At 39.6% G+C, this 15791-nt stretch overlaps 1 protein-coding gene across 3 annotated transcripts in view; it reads left to right on the plus strand.

Moving 5' to 3' along the window:
• The window catches only part of git1 (G protein-coupled receptor kinase interacting ArfGAP 1), a 24656-nt gene continuing 8865 nt past the window's right edge, over positions 1–15791 (plus strand). Inside the window, exons 1-14 of one of the 3 annotated variants that reach the window (XM_008426049.3) lie at positions 2–419; positions 5322–5455; positions 5566–5678; positions 6859–6964; positions 9226–9312; positions 9445–9575; positions 9660–9754; positions 10518–10560; positions 11046–11072; positions 12019–12067; positions 12706–12778; positions 13899–13996; positions 14591–14702; positions 15074–15198. In XM_008426049.3, coding sequence (XP_008424271.1) covers positions 368–419; positions 5322–5455; positions 5566–5678; positions 6859–6964; positions 9226–9312; positions 9445–9575; positions 9660–9754; positions 10518–10560; positions 11046–11072; positions 12019–12067; positions 12706–12778; positions 13899–13996; positions 14591–14702; positions 15074–15198 — 1245 coding nt within the window. In that variant the 5' untranslated portion in view covers positions 2–367. Of the gene's footprint in view, positions 420–5321; positions 5456–5565; positions 5679–6858; positions 6965–9225; positions 9313–9444; positions 9576–9659; positions 9755–10517; positions 10561–11045; positions 11073–12018; positions 12068–12705; positions 12779–13898; positions 13997–14590; positions 14703–15073; positions 15199–15791 lie in introns of all 3 variants that reach the window. The other 2 variants (XM_008426051.3, XM_008426050.3) reach the window with 2 other exon arrangements.

Below are 15791 nucleotides of genomic sequence, written 5' to 3' on the forward strand. Positions count from 1 at the left end.
GCTTACCATACAGACAAAGTGGCAGGTGGAGAGCTGCCGTCTCTCGGTGAATAGCAGGCAATGCAGGGGCCAGATTTAATTTAACGCATGTAGCTTCTTAGCAAGATGCGATTCATTTACAGACATTAACTGTGTTCACTTAACTTGACTCTAGACTTGGAGTTCAGAAAGAGACCCACGGAGCAACTGGAAAATCAGTTTTCAGGCCGCCGGGAAAGCAAACCACGCCACCCGGCTTCCGGGGATTCAGGAGCCGCAAGCGATTGACGGCAGACGTCGGTCGGTCGGTGGCTCGAGGGGGAGGAAAGACGGAGCGAGCGTTCACATCGGCTCAGACATCCACCTCTCGGTTTCAGCCACCTTCGAGATGTCAAGAAAGCTGCACAGGACTGAAGTCTGCGCTGACTGCAGTGCGCCAGGTAGGGAGGGGGTAGATACATAAAAATAGACCATTGTGTCGGAACAATGCATCGGAAAGCCGACGTGGTGGGCCAACGGGGCCGAAGTTTCTGTCACTGTCATGGGGTCTGCAAAGCAGGAAAACGGCCTGGACTCCTGAGCTTCGCTTAGGCCCAAAATAAACAGAAAAATAGGCGTGTTATCGGACAAGGGAACATCATTTAGCTAACAGCTGTACAGTGATAATGTAAATTACTGTGTAGGCTGGATTTGACTATGATGGTATGTTTAGAGGACTGGTTTATTCACTGCAGCGGAAGATTTGGGTGTCAGATTTATGCTTGGAGGGACGTTTGTTTTGATTTTCCTGACAGGGATGGACCCCTTTACAAGTTAGCTTAGCTTAGCTGGCGATGTTGCTTTTTCTTTGCTGGTTTTTTGATCCGGATAGATGCCCTGACTTATTAGATCACACTAATCTTCAAAAGTAACACATTTTATTGGTGAAATTTGATTTTAGGTATTGGATTTTGGGTACCGAACACGGCTAGCTTAGCTTAGGACGCTAGCCATTCCTGCTAACTTTCGCTAAATGGTAAGTTGCTGCCACCTCGTAGTCTTGACTGCATTTGACAGCAGTCCTCTGTAAACCCAAGTTAAAGTTATAATATTTGAGTATAATTTCATATTTGATAATTACATTTTTAAACTTGGAGAGTGGGCAGTATATGGCGTTAGATGAAAAAGTTCACTACTGCAAAACAATATTGAACCCTAGCAATACGTTTTTAAAAAACTCATATTAACCTTTAATCCATTCGGTATGGGATCCTTTTTATGACACGAATGACACCTTCGCCTGGAGTCCTTTAAATGAGATGGAAAAAGACAAAAAGGGCAGGGAGATGTGTTGCAAAAATAGCTTAACAGATGCACTGATCATGCTTTTCCTGGCCAACATCAATTTCCAATTTTCTTTGCCTGACCTGATTCCAATTTTGACAGATTCCAAATGTCCTCCCCTGCCCCTTTTTACTCTAATAGTCAATAAAATACACACAAAAAACACTGGTCAAGATGATAGCATTTAATCAATAGTAATATCCTTATTGATTTTTAGTAGACTCCAACAATTGCATTAAAATACATGCTGTGCTTAAATACCAGAAATGATTTTCTTCGTTTTCAGGTATTTAAAAATGGGGAGGAAAAAAAAAGATTTTCCATTATTTGAACTGCTGATCAAAAACAATTTGGTTGATTGACTTCAGTCAAACCTTTGTGTTCACTTTCACAAATATAACCATATGCATGCAAATGTAAGACGGCAAGCAAAATGTTTCATTCATAGTCAAATAACTATTACAATCCCACACTTTTGAACCATTTTTTGCTGTCACGTTTCGCCAGTTTGACTTACCTGTTGCTTCTCGTTTACATTTACTCTAATGTAATATCTAATATCAGACCAACTAGAAGTGAGGTCCTATTTTGTTGAGTGGTCTGACATTGTAGTGAAAACACATCCGTTTTTTCATAGATGAACTAGCAATATAGCTAAAAGGGGAATTCTTTTTATATTTAAGCATAATTTACATGTTTGTATGACTTTTTTTATTTTGAAATTATTTATTTTCATGCTGATTAGTGTTTCTTGCTTCTAGGCATGTTTTGTGTCATATCTGTAGGAGCATCTCCTCCTTAGGTAGACATGTGTGAACTCAGACTCTCAGTCCATTCAGCAAAACGTCCACCTAACCGCTGGTGACATGCCACCTTGCTGCTACCACGCTTTGTGTCGCACAAGGGGATCTCTGGTTGCCTCTGCTTCAAAGCACAACTTGTTCTCCTGATTCCGACCAAGTCTTGGGTGCCTTTAATGTCACACTTTGTGCACAGTTTTATAGTGGCTATGAATCATATTGTCATCCTTGTAAAACTTTTAGTAGAACATTGATTGTTTCAGAAACTGAGACTCTCGTTTTGGTGGGTTTGCCAGAGTGTTTGGTGGAGTTTGTCTTTTTCTGATCCTGTTATTCATCATTAATCCTTATTGTTTCAGTGCCTTTAGCAGGCTTTATGGACTGTTCGATAAACAGTTGTCAGTTCTGGATTCATAAACTGGGGGCAGTTTTAGGCAAAATTATGTCATTCAGCAGCGTTGGCCAATAAAGCAGCGCTAATAGTCTATGCAGGTCTAATAGCTTAATGGTGTGTAGCCATCACATTGATTGGTGGGTGCGGAGTGGGTAGCCTAAGCTCTAAGAGATTTTATATTTATTTTAAAGATTAAGTAATTAAATTGCTTCTCTCTGAAGTTTGAAGCTGCTTTTCTAAACCAGGCAAACGGCATTCATCAGAGCTATTTTGCATTTGCTGCTGCTTTTTCTGGTGGCAAACAAAACGTCCAAGTGTGTTGGTTGTTCATCATATGATGAACCTTTTTAGCTCCATTAATACTCTGAGCTAGGACAGTTTTATTCCAGTTTGAGAGTGACTAATGCAGACAGAGGATGAGTGTGTATTTGCATTATATGCAGCTAAGTGTGGAGATACTTGTTTTGACATTAGTGTGCTAAGTTGTGTGCTGCTTACCACATCATCAAGGTCCTGAGAGTGTGAATGTGGTCCAGACTCGATGATTTGTCTTTCAGTGTCAACTGGCTGTGAATATATATTTTTTTGTTTTAATCGGAAAAAAAAAAACGAAAAAAAAAAAAAACATGATACATTTTGGAAGCACCTTGTACATAAAAACTCAACATGTATATACTCTTTTTTTTCTTTTTTCTTTGAAGGCTCCAGAGATTGTTTGGACCCCGTGATTTTTTATTTGTATTTTTTCCCCCGAGATGGGGATCAGATTGCGTGTAGGCATAACCACATAATTGTTTCTCAAACATTTTGGCCGCTGCAGGCCCTTGTACCCGTAGCTACTGGGTTAAGTGTGTGTTGGGTCTGTTTTTGTCTCCACACAGATACTAAAAAAAGGCTCGCTAAGACACAGATGTCCTCAAAAACCCCCCCCAAAAATCTCAAAGTTTGGGACAGAACAATACATCAGCAGTTTTTATAAATGAGGAGTTTTTTTTTTTTTGTAAGATTTGTCGGCACGTATTTAAGTAGATGCGTAATAATGCATGCATACGGGTTGGCGTGGGGCGCTGAGAGAACACAAGAGCTAAACATAAAAAGGCCGACAATCATGTCCTTCAGTAGAGACGTCTGTGGCAGATTGAGAGTGTGCACAAGGTTTCACTGTTGGCAGGTTTTATGTTTATTTGAGACGTATTTTGATGTCGAGTTGATCTCTAAAGCTGTTTTAAAAGGTAGACTTTTTTTTAAGTTGGGAAATGTGATAAAGTGGAATTCAGAAAAATAAAAATGGAAAAAAGTGGAATTTTGGGGAACAAAACAAATTGTATAGGGCTTTAAGTTGTCAAACGGTGCTAAAATAGATGGGTTTTTTTTACCTAATGTGCCAAAACGTATACAAGAGAAGAGAAGCACACCAGCCTGAAAAGTCCAGCCACATCATCGAAGAGATCCCAGTAAGACGGTGGCAATAAAACACACAGCCAGAGCTGAGGGAAACAGCTTAGATCAGGGATATCAAACTCCATTCACTACAGGCTAATGTCCTGCTGTAGTACTTTTAGATTCCTCTCTGCTTCAACACATCCAAAATAAATATTTGTCATTAGTTAAACTGCAATTCAGATATAATTCAGGAGTTCATGGATTTATCCCATTTTGTCTAGACTGTGATTTTACACGCCTGGTTTAGATCAAATGGCTATGTATCAGAACGGCTAAGATTAAGCCCATATTTCAACTTGGAGCATCTGTGGCAAGGCTTGGAAAATCGCTATCCATTGGCAATCTATCCAGTTTGACTGAACTTGAGCTATTTTTAGTTGAAAATCAGTTCGAAGCGTCAATATCTAATGGAAAGTTTTCCCTCAAGGAATGCAGGTATTTCTACAAATTCAATGAATATAAATGCTTTCCACACATTTCAGATATGTTTGTAAAAAAAGTTTGAAAACCATTTATCCCTTTATTAAAATTCACAATTTAGCACTGCTTTGCTGTCACATCAAGCTGCAGTAAAATTTCTGGTTGTAAATAAACAAAAAGGGAAATTTAAAGGTTAAGAGTGCTTTTTTTTGTAATGTTGCTTATCCACAACGTTTCAGCATTTACATTTGTAAAAACACTTTGATATATTATCACGATTGTCAATCTTATGTGATTAACAAAAGATGCTTTACCGCATGTACCGGAAACTCAAAACTCTAAAAGCAAATTAACAAGGTTGCAGTGCCATTCTGAAATGTACTGCATTGAAAGGTCAGAGCTGATTTCATTCAATTGTCTTTAGCCATTTTGTGTCTATTGATGAAACAAAAGTGTATTGGATTTGACTGTAAGCAGAGCATGGATTGCAGCTTTACAGGAAGAGCAGCAAAGTTTCTAATTGTTCCCTCTATTTTCCACATTTGCTTCAGTTATTCTGGATAAGCTGAATAAAATGATCAAATATAAATCTGTCCCCCGTTTCCATTGTTTTGGAAGTGTTATTGTGACATCATCCCGTGGCAACCCCCATCCCTTTTTTTGTTTTGGTTAAATAGCACCCCGGGGGACAGCTGGTGCCACCCACTGTTTACCTCGAGGCACTCAACCTCTAATCAGTTCACCGTATTTAGATCACGATCTCTTTACACATACTTTTTTTGTGGACATATTACTACATCAACTTTTATGCAGTTCTGGAAAATCTGGAAAATAAATTCAGATTCCAGATGCTTTGCTAGACATCGGCTCCAATTTTGCACCAGGAAGCTGTCGTACTAACCCGGGAGGTCTGTCGCACACATCCCCTGATTGTGCTGTGCGTCTTTTCGTTTGTTCGACAGACCCGGGCTGGGCCAGCATCAACCGAGGGGTTCTGATCTGTGATGAGTGCTGTTCAGTCCACCGCAGCCTCGGCCGCCATATTTCCATAGTAAAGCACCTGAGGCACAGTGGATGGCCTCCAACACTACTCCAGGTAAGAGCTGAGAGCTGAAGACCGTCTCTGGAGGAAGTAGGAAAACGGAGAAGTTTCCTGGATTTATGACGATGAACCTTCACTGAATCGTCTCATTGATTTCACTGCAGATGGTTCAGACTTTGGCCAGTAATGGAGCCAACTCCATATGGGAACACAGTCTCCTGGACCCTGCACAGGTGCAGAGCGGTCGAAGGAAACCAAACCCTCAGGACAAAGTCCAGTAAGTACACGACTTTAAAAGGCACAAAATTACACAGACACTCAAATTATTGGCCATTTGTGAGCATAATTAATGTTTTCACTGACGAAGAGCTGCTTCTCTAAGTTGATACTTTAAATTCTACAAAATGTTGACCTTTATTTATTATTTATGGTTCTGCTTTCTTGCAGTTCTTACTCTGCTCTCACAGACTTTTTGTTCCAGTACATTATTTGGCCTTTTTTGGGTTGAACTGTGTTTATAGGACGGTCAAAACAACAGCAACTTGATCTGAAGGAAAAAAATATTTTTGCATTTCTTTAAAGTTGTATAAATCTGGAAAAAGTATTCCCTTTTAAAACTCATTGAATTTGAGATTTGCAAAACAAGTAGGAAAACTGTTGTATCCCATCAGCTCTGGTTCAGAGACCATTTATCTGCTGCTGGAGTTTATGTACAAAATGTGAAAATAATCCTTGACTCTCAGTTTTTATTATATTTTAGTGTTAGTTTTTTTTTTCATAATAGGAAGGTATGAAAGTGGAAGGAATAGAAAGTTCTTTATGGTCAGAATACAGCAATTTTATTCATATTGGCACTTGTACTGAACCATAAAGGCATTTGGTTTTGCAGCTACATTATGATTCTAAAAGATATTTTGCAACAAGAAGCAAAGATAAGGATTGCAGAGATTCCCTAAACCTAATTTCCAGTTTTGTTATGATCGGCCTCGCTGATACTTATTTTGCTTGTTCAGACATTCCAAGGAGTACGACACAAATTAATCAATGTTAATTGTGTTTTAATTCAATTCAACAGTCATGATGTATTAAACATTTAAATGTTCAGCAGGTTCTGTGGTAGGAGTTAAAGATTTTAATTCAACAGAAAATGAAAGGACAACAATATCACCCCCATCATACCAGCGCATATGTCCCTTTATTTCATTTTTTACCAAACTCAAAACAAGGTGCATAAAAAATTTAATTATTTGCACACCAAAAAATAGTTTAGCTTTGAAATATTTTACCAGCTGATTGCCAGAAGAGACTATATCAAGAGCAAATTTGTCAATTTTGATCACTAACTAACCAATGGATTGGTGCATCATTATTCAATCTTTATTTGACATACTACTGCTACATGTGTTGCCCTGGGAACGATCTTTTTGCTAATCATCTCCTGTTCTTCTCTTGTTCAGCACTGCTAAGTCAGAGTTCATCAGAGCCAAATACCAGATGTTGGCATTTGTACATAAGCTTCCATGTCGGGATGATGATGGTGTCACTACCAAGGATCTCAGTAAGGTCAGTATTTCACTTCTATTCACTTAGATCCTTCTTTCTAAATACAATATGACTTTAGAGCACAGACAATTGCCTGTAATCGTTTTGGAAAGAAATTATGATCAATTTGCTGAAAAAATTATTCAATTATTTAAATTACATATTGAATGCAGAGAATTGTGACCATATCATCTATTTTTCCTCATAATAACTTCAGCTTTCTATTATTTTCAAATCCCTGTCAAAGTGTATCTAACATTGGATCTTAGAATATTTCAGATTCTCATAATCAAGTTGGATTTGATGTTCCAGTTAAAACTAAAAGTATCTTAACACTGATTCACTTTTTCTTTTTAAAGTGTTTTATTTATTATTTATCCTTATTTTGTTTGTTTTACCACAATATTGTTACTACTATGTAGCAGGTTTCAGTTTGAACAGATTTTTACATCCAGAATGGAGAAGTAATTATTTTTTTCAAGTACAAGTAGCACAGACAGTAGTCTGTAGTCAACACCGGGATAGCTGTTGTTTCTCTCATTTTAAAACTGCTTGTAGCTGAGCAACAACCTTCTTCACTGCAGAAATTTGCACTTTGTTCTTTGGAAACTTGTTTGTGGTGTTTCTAGTCATAAATAAATACCCCTTCAAGTGATAAGATTTTTCAATTTGTATTAGATGAAAAATATGACTTATTATAACGTGTTATAATCTATCATCCCAATGTGAAAAGATGTTTCACAAAAAATAAATACTAAGACAGATCCATCCATCCCTCCCTCCTCCGCTTATCCGGGGTCGGGTCGCGGGGGCAGCAGCTTCAGAAGGGAGGCCCAGACTTCCCTCTCCCCAGCCACTTCTTCCAGCTCCTCCGGGGGAACCCCAAGGCGTTCCCAGGCCAGCCGAGAGACATAGTCCCTCCAGCGTGTCCTGGGTCTTCCCCGAGGCCTCCTCCCGGTGTGACGTGCTCGGAACACCTCACCAGGGAGGCGTCCAGGAGGCATCCTGACCAGATGCCCAAACCACCTCAACTGGCTCCTCTCGACGTGGAGGAGCAGCGGCTCTACTCTGAGTGCCTCCCGGATGAGCGAGCTTCTCACCCTATCTCTAAGGGAGAGACCATCCACCCTGCGGAGGAAGCCCATTTCGGCCGCTTGTATCCGTGATCTCGTTCTTTCGGTCATGACCCAAAGCTCATGACCATAGATGAGGGCGGGAACGTAGATCGACCGGTAAATCGAGGGCTTCGCTTTTTGACTCAGCTCTCTCTTCACCACAACGGACCGGTACAACGCCCGCTTCACGGCAGACGCTGCCCCAATCCGCCTGTCAATCTCCCGCTCCCTTCTTCCCCCATTCGTGAATGAGAATCAATAAACAATTAATAAAAAGAAATTCACTAGACAAGATTTGAAAAGTCAGTGAAAAGAAGCGGAAGACGCCTGAAATGGACGACTTCTGACCGAGTCCATGGATGTGTTTGGCTGTGATCAGCAGCTTCAACTCTGGCAACAAAAATATATCAATGGAAGTGTTACTGAAGAATAACAATCCTGGAGAATGGATTTTTAAATTTTTTTTAATGGTTCGATGTTGAGAATGATGTTGATTTGAGCTGTTGGTAGTGGATCCGGCTCACTTGTCGAACTAAGAGCGGTTTATCCCTCTAGCACTAAGAGCTCCTTTGATCCATTTTGTTTGCGGTGGGGCGGCCTCCAAAGGCAAATCAAACCCGTTTGAATGAACTTCAGACTGTTTTTGCTTCTGCCTTCTCCATATTTGAAGAAGGAAAACAAAATTATTTACTACACTTTTATTCAATTTTCTTTGATCTCATTATAAGCATTAAACTATTCCTTAACTGAAAACATGAAATTGACACGAAGCATTTTTCTATCTTACCTTCAATCTGTTTTTGATTAAAAATGTACAATAATGTTTATTACCTCGTATGTCAGTCGACCTTCATCACCTTACATTCAGCTGGTGGGTAAGACGTTCGGCGGTTATGAATAGTTTAAGCCAATTAGCAAAGATGGACCTATTCATACTGTGAAGCAGCAGGCCCAAGCTTCAATGCAGCTTTTATCCACCGTTCACACACAAGTGCGCACACATTCTGTCTTCCTTATAACCCCCCCCACAGCAGGATGTGTTCTGGATGACACAGCAGGATGTATAATGATCCCTGATGCTGGGGAGTTCCAGCAGGTTAATAAAAGACTGCTGCCTCGCCTCGCCGTTTCTATTCACTTCATGTCCTCTCTGCTTTCATTTGCTAGCAACTTCACTCGAGTGTGCGGACTGGGAGTTTAGAGACGTGTCTTCGCCTGTTGTCCCTCGGTGCTCAGGCCAACTTCTTCCACCCGGTCAGGAAACAAACATCCTCTTGCTAGCTCAACAAAAAAATAACCCCAGCAGCAACCAGCTCTGTTCTGTGATTGTTTTTAGGCTAAGCTTGTCGATGTGACTTGTGGTTGTGTCTGTTTTTGATGCTGCAGGAAAAAGGCACCACCCCGCTTCATGTCGCGGCGAAGGCGGGGCAGATCCTGCAGGCCGAGCTGCTCGTTGTGTACGGCGCCGATCCCGGAGCACTTGATATCAACAGGCGCACACCGATGGACTACGCTAGGTACAACTGAAAACACAGTAATTGGAAACGTGATTGGAACGTCGAGTGAACGAGGATAAAGGATGATGCGTTTATCGTTTTCAGGCAGGCCGGCCACGTCGAGCTAGCAGAGCGTCTCGTAGAGTGTCAGTATGAGCTGACGGACAGACTGGCCTTCTACCTTTGTGGCCGGCGACCAGGTAATCGTTTGACTTGATCGAACAGTCCTTTAACTAAAACTTCAGTTTGAAGTGAGGTTACGAAGAAGAAAAATGGTCTGCTTGTCTCAAAAAGGATGAAAAATAAATTCCACATTGTTGTGCATGGACCATAACACGGCGAAGATGTACACCAATAACTGAAGAAAAACTGGACATTTCCCCGAAGTTTCTGATAAGACAAGACTGACACTTTTGAGTTTTATTACAAGACGGAATTGAATATCTAAAAAAGTATCTAGATTTAGCTAAAATTTCCCAAAACCTTGTCTGATGAAAGCACCTCTTGAGCCACCGCTTCATGATGTATATTTTATTTTAAGAAGCCAACAACAAAAACCACAAGAATACAGAAAAAACGAGGATGGTAGCATTCTACCTTAAGATGATGTTTCATGGACAAGAGATGTCCTCATAAACTGATCAAAGATAAAAGTGGTCAAATATTGACAGATGAAGATGTTGGACTCGTGTGAACGATGTTTACACTTAACCAACTGGGTCATTGCACATCTTTTATCTTCTATTCTTTTTGCCTTTTGAACAGGTTTAATTTGTTCTTCGGTTTGATTTCACAAGATAAATGCCACATCAAAAATGAAAAATATTTTGAAATACTTATAAAAAATTTCTACCGTATAGAAAACTTGTCATTTTAGCAGGGATGTGTAGATTTGTGAGCTTCTGTATATTCTGTTGCAGTTTTCAAGCAATCATTAAGTCTCTACCACTCATTCTTTTTTAGATCACAAAAATGGCCACTATATCATTCCTCAAATGGCAGACAGGTATGGACCACGCCCTCAATTTTTATGTTTGAAACTGATCCCATTGTTGTCTAAATTGTTCTGATAGCATGAAGAATATCTGTATTAGCACTTGCAGCTGCCTAACCTGCCGTAGTTTTCGTTCAGATGTTATAAGTGATGCAGTTTATTGCTCTTACCACATGGTGTCCTCATAGTGAATGTGTAGAGTTGGTCAAAATTGAAATGTGATGGTTTAATAAACTAGTTGAACACAAATTTCTTAATATTTTGTGTCAGAAAACAAAATTATACCTTAACCAGTTTTACCCATTTTACTGATGTGAATCTGGTTTCTAAGCCGTCATCTAACCTCCCCCTGCATCTGTTCTGCTCCGGTGGTTGATTCTTCATTATAACTATTAAAGCTGTTTTGATGTGGCATCTCTTCCCCTTCTTTCTCTCTTTCTTCCTTTTTCTCACTCTTCTTCTGTTCTCTTCTCTTTCGCTGCGCTTGGTGGAGCCAGAGCTCGTCCTAAGTGCCCGACACAGAGGTATCTTTACTTTCCTTGTTCCTCCCTTCCAAATATCTCCTCCTCCACTTGTCCGTATGTCTGTGTTTTGTTTTTTTTTTTTCAACCAGTAAAGGTCTAATTAAAGTACACAGTACTAGATGGTCCGATTAATCAAACCAAATATTACACTTTGGAATGATAAAGGTTTTCATACTGATCTTGTGTATCAGTATGAGATCAGTATCAGGTGTAGTAAAGTACCCGATTCACTCAGAACATCATAAGATGAGATTTAACCAATGTTTTTGAGAAAACTACAAAACTTAGTTTTGTTCCTTTTTTGTTGTTCTCATAAAGAGAATAATGTTAGAGATTACAAATTTGTTTTAAATAGGCCTGCAAACTTTCTGGGATATTTAAAAGTTTCTTTTATGGTTTCACAAATGGAATAAATCTTTCATGAATCCCAAAGCGAGTTTTTAAAGAATCACTGATCCGGATAGAATTACACGGATGTAAATCTTTTAGATTTTTAACCAGGGTCAATAAAATGCAGCTCATATTCACTAAGGCTAACTCCATGGTCGTTTTCCAGATGTGTTGCCGCTTTATTTGTTTTATATTCTGCCACATACTTAAAACGTATAGACAACAATCTCTGTGAGAATTTTTTGAGAGTTTTATATCATTCCCTATTGTAACTTGGAGTTTGAGGACGAATATCTCCTGAGATGTCACAATCAATTATTTTTTTTTCGTCGATAGTCTCCTTAAGCTCAGTTTTTATTTGAGACCTAATGCATCATGTCAGCATCTACCTGCTCCCTCCCTCTTTCTTTAGAACAACACTGATGTTTTCTTCTTACCTCTTCCTCTTGTCTCTATTTCCATGGTTTCCTCCTCCCATCCCTCCACTGTATTTTTATTTTGTATTGTGCTCATGAACAGTGTTTGACTATCATTTTGGTTTTTTGCTTTTATTCAGTCTTGACCTCTCTGAACTCGCCAAGGCTGCCAAGAAGAAGCTGCAAGCTGTAAGTTTTATTTTGAATAGTTGTATCGTTAATAAAACATTTATAGTTAAAAAAATACATAATGAAAGGCGTCATCATTTTTGTCATTGTTTAACATTGAAAATTGTGGTTCAGTATTTGTGGATTTAGCTAGTTGCTGATTTATTTTTTTATATATCTAAAATATACCAAGGAAAATGCGTCTAGGGAAACTCAAATACTTGACACGCTATTGGCTGGGATTTGTGAGGCAGTTAATCCAGGAGCAGCATTAGTTGTCCTTTATGGGGTTTTTTTGGCCATGAGCAGATATGAGGAAAACTATACTCAGTAGTCTGGAATTTAGTAAATAGATTTAACTTTAGCAAACCTAAACTGACCAGAAACAAGTTAAGTTCAATCGGATTTGATGTCAAACTGTGAGGGGGGGAGAGTTATCACTGTTATGAAATAAAGACTTTTGTTGAAGGAAAAACAAATACACATATTGTTGCACCACATTTTTGCTTCCTTACCAAAAAATGTTTTCCTGTTGAGGTCCGTCTGAAGGTTCGTAGTTTGCTAGTAATGAGGCCTCATAAATCCTACCCAGGCGTTTCCATTAGACGTGTTCTAACGGACATTTAACATTTTATTGGCAACTTGTTTCTGTGTCGCAGCTCAACAACCGGTTGTTTGAAGAACTAGCGATGGACGTGTATGATGAGGTGGATCGCAGGGAAAACGATGCAGGTGAGTGCTGTCCTTCGTCACTTATCTGTTTTCATCTTCAGTAGCATAGGAACATTAAATACCTGTGGGCAGTTATTGCAACAAAACTGAACTTGAAAGTAAGCATTTGGTAACGTTCTTTAGAAATAAATTTTTTTTATTATACAAATGCACTACATAATTTAATCACTTATCAAAAACAGCTTGCCAACTAGGTCAAGCCTTGTCAGCTGCATTTTTAAAATGGAGTGAGAGTTGTTGTTGGTGCCTTTTCTGTGCTTTAAACTAACTTTATGAACTGGAGCGCTTAACTAAAAATGCTAGTTGGGTGAACCAAGGTTTACAGCTGCATTGCTTTTAACGGTGCCCTGACCTTAAGTTTCCATAAGTTGCCCATCCTTGCTTTTTGTGATATTTCTAGACAGCTAAATTGTTGTTTTTATTGTAAGTAGGATAAACAATTGCAATAACATTCTTTGAGCAGTTTCTCCCATAAAACCCCAAACTTTCCTCCATTGAACCAGTGAGATAGAAAATGGCTTTTGTTTTTCTTTTAAAAATCAGACACCTGTGCCTCATTGAAAGTATAAAAATACCTCCAGTCCATCGACTTATCTGGCTAGAAGGAACAAAAACAAAGAGAATGAAAAAGAGCCTTAATGCAGCAGGGAGGGAGCTGGTGGGACGGGCTGAGGAAGAGGGAAAAGCGCTTGTTGGAGAGGAAGGCCAAATGTGGCGAAGGCAGGAGGAGAGTCGGAGCACGGAAGTGGCTCTCTCCTCCTCTTCCTACACCCTCTCTTTTTTTTTTCTTTTGGCTGCTTCTTCTTTCAGTAACAGAAATAAAATGTTCTGACTGAGAAAGCCTCAGGTAAGTGTCTCAAATACACACACACACGCACACACACACCCACACACACACACACACTTTAATCTGCACAGAGTGAGCCAAGCTGCACACCAGGATGTTAAATTGAGATTTCGGGTGTTCTCTACAGTTTTTCCTAAACTCTGTTTATGTCTCCGTGTCCGTGTGGGTGGCAGGACTGTGAGTTCGATGTGGGCGGCTGCGCATGCGTGAGCCGAGTTGACCTTGTTGTTTTAACGCACACACTTATTTGTGTGTTTTCTTTATTGCCTGCAGTGTGGTTGACGACGCAGAACCACAGCACTCTGGTAACAGAACGAAGCGCCGTACCGTTCCTGCCAGTCAATCCTGAATACTCTGCCACAAGAAACCAGGTAAACACCCGACACACACTCAACTGCACATGCATGCATGTGCAGACGGAGAGTTTCTAGAAGAGGTCAGAAAGAGGAAACTGGGGGGAAAAGTTCTTAGAGCTGATGTGGGCAGTGTATTTTTAAAGTCGGTTATAGAGAACGAAAAAATCTTTTCCTTTTCGTTCTTAAAGGAATCCTAAATGCCTGCTCACGTGATGGTTTTTCTAACATTTGAAAAAGAAAATAATTTTTCCTGTGTGTTCTGGGTCTGTTTTTCTGTTTTGCCTCTTAGCTCTACTTGGACACAATGCTTGAAACTGTCCACTTTACTGTCTCCTGCAAATGCCAGCGAGCTTACCTAATTGCAGGGTTTACATGCGTTTGCGCATAATTGTTTCTCTGTTAGCCTAGTTACCATAGTGTGTGTGTGTGCGTGTGTGTTGTATGACCATATTTTTCCACAACACATGGTAGCTGACCACAGGAGTCACTCAGAGCTGCTGGCTGTGGTCTGCATAGTGGATCTATGTACATTTGACTGACTCTTAGTAGACTCCGTTACGATGTGAGTGAATGTGTGTACGCGTATGCTCATCACTGTTTCTTTATCAGGGTCGTCAGAAGCTGGCTCGTTTCAACGCTCGGGAGTTCGCCACGCTCATCATTGACATCCTGAGTGACGCCAAGCGGAGACAGCAGGGAAAAGGACTCAGCAGTCCTACTGGTGAGATGGGAGACGAAAAGTAACACAGGAAAGCTTTTAAACACATGAAGGCTAAATAGATGTATGCAGACAAAGTATTGTGACCAGAAATAATCTGTACTTGGATTTCACATTTTTGGCCCCCATGGCAAAATGTTTGCAGATCCGCTGTTCATGACAATATTCCATCATGCATTCCCTGATTTTATGCTAAAAAACTTAAAAAAGAATCAAATGGTGTTTTTTTTTTTTTCCTTTAATCAATAATCAGTATTTATTCTTGGAAAAACCTTTGTTTTGCACTATTTATGTCATGTATTTTGTTAGCAATATTATTTACAATGTTCAAAGGAAAGACAGAACTGCTTTGAACACTGCTCTCTGTCCCTCAGATCCGCTGGACCTGGGTATCGATGATGATGAGCACGACTACGATAATGTAGCTTCTGATGAAGATACGGACAGCGAGCTGACCACCCAGAACAATAACAACACACAGCGCAGCAACCGTGCAAAGGTAGAAATCACGCACACACATACACACATGTTCTCACTTGTCTTTTTGTCCTCCCGTTATACCACGGTATTTCTAATCCAAAAGTCACACCCCTTTGGTCAGAAATTATGTTGCCACCAAATAAATTTTGGTCCATGAATTAGTGCTAGCCAAGCACAAACGTTTTGTTTCACTCTATTCACTTTCATCATCGTTGCTTGGATACAAACGTATTGAAGAGGAATCTGGCACATTTAACCGTTTGTGCTGCAGCAGCTTCAGTGAGAGTTGTGACACTAAACACAGCTGGCTAAATGTGCCGCTAACAGCGCCGGAGTTGGCCTCTGCTTCTGAGATCTGTATCAATTTTAAACTAAAGGGCAATTTCACATATTATTTGTTTTTTAAAAAAATCTGGACTACATTTGTCCTTAAGATTTAAAATCTATACATTTGTCCAATCTGGACCTTGATAATTTTATTAATAAATAATCTATAAATTCTGCTTTTCATTTGTGAAACACCAATAGTATTTATTTTGTTTGGTTTTCTATACATCATAGACTGAGAAAAGTATAAAAATTGTAACTTAAACGTTCAATTTTGTAAAATGT

Source organism: Poecilia reticulata, chromosome 13 (assembly GCF_904066995.2).
Source record: "Poecilia reticulata chromosome 13, P_reticulata-male-v2, whole genome shotgun sequence".
NCBI classification, from domain to species: Eukaryota; Metazoa; Chordata; class Actinopteri; order Cyprinodontiformes; family Poeciliidae; genus Poecilia; species Poecilia reticulata.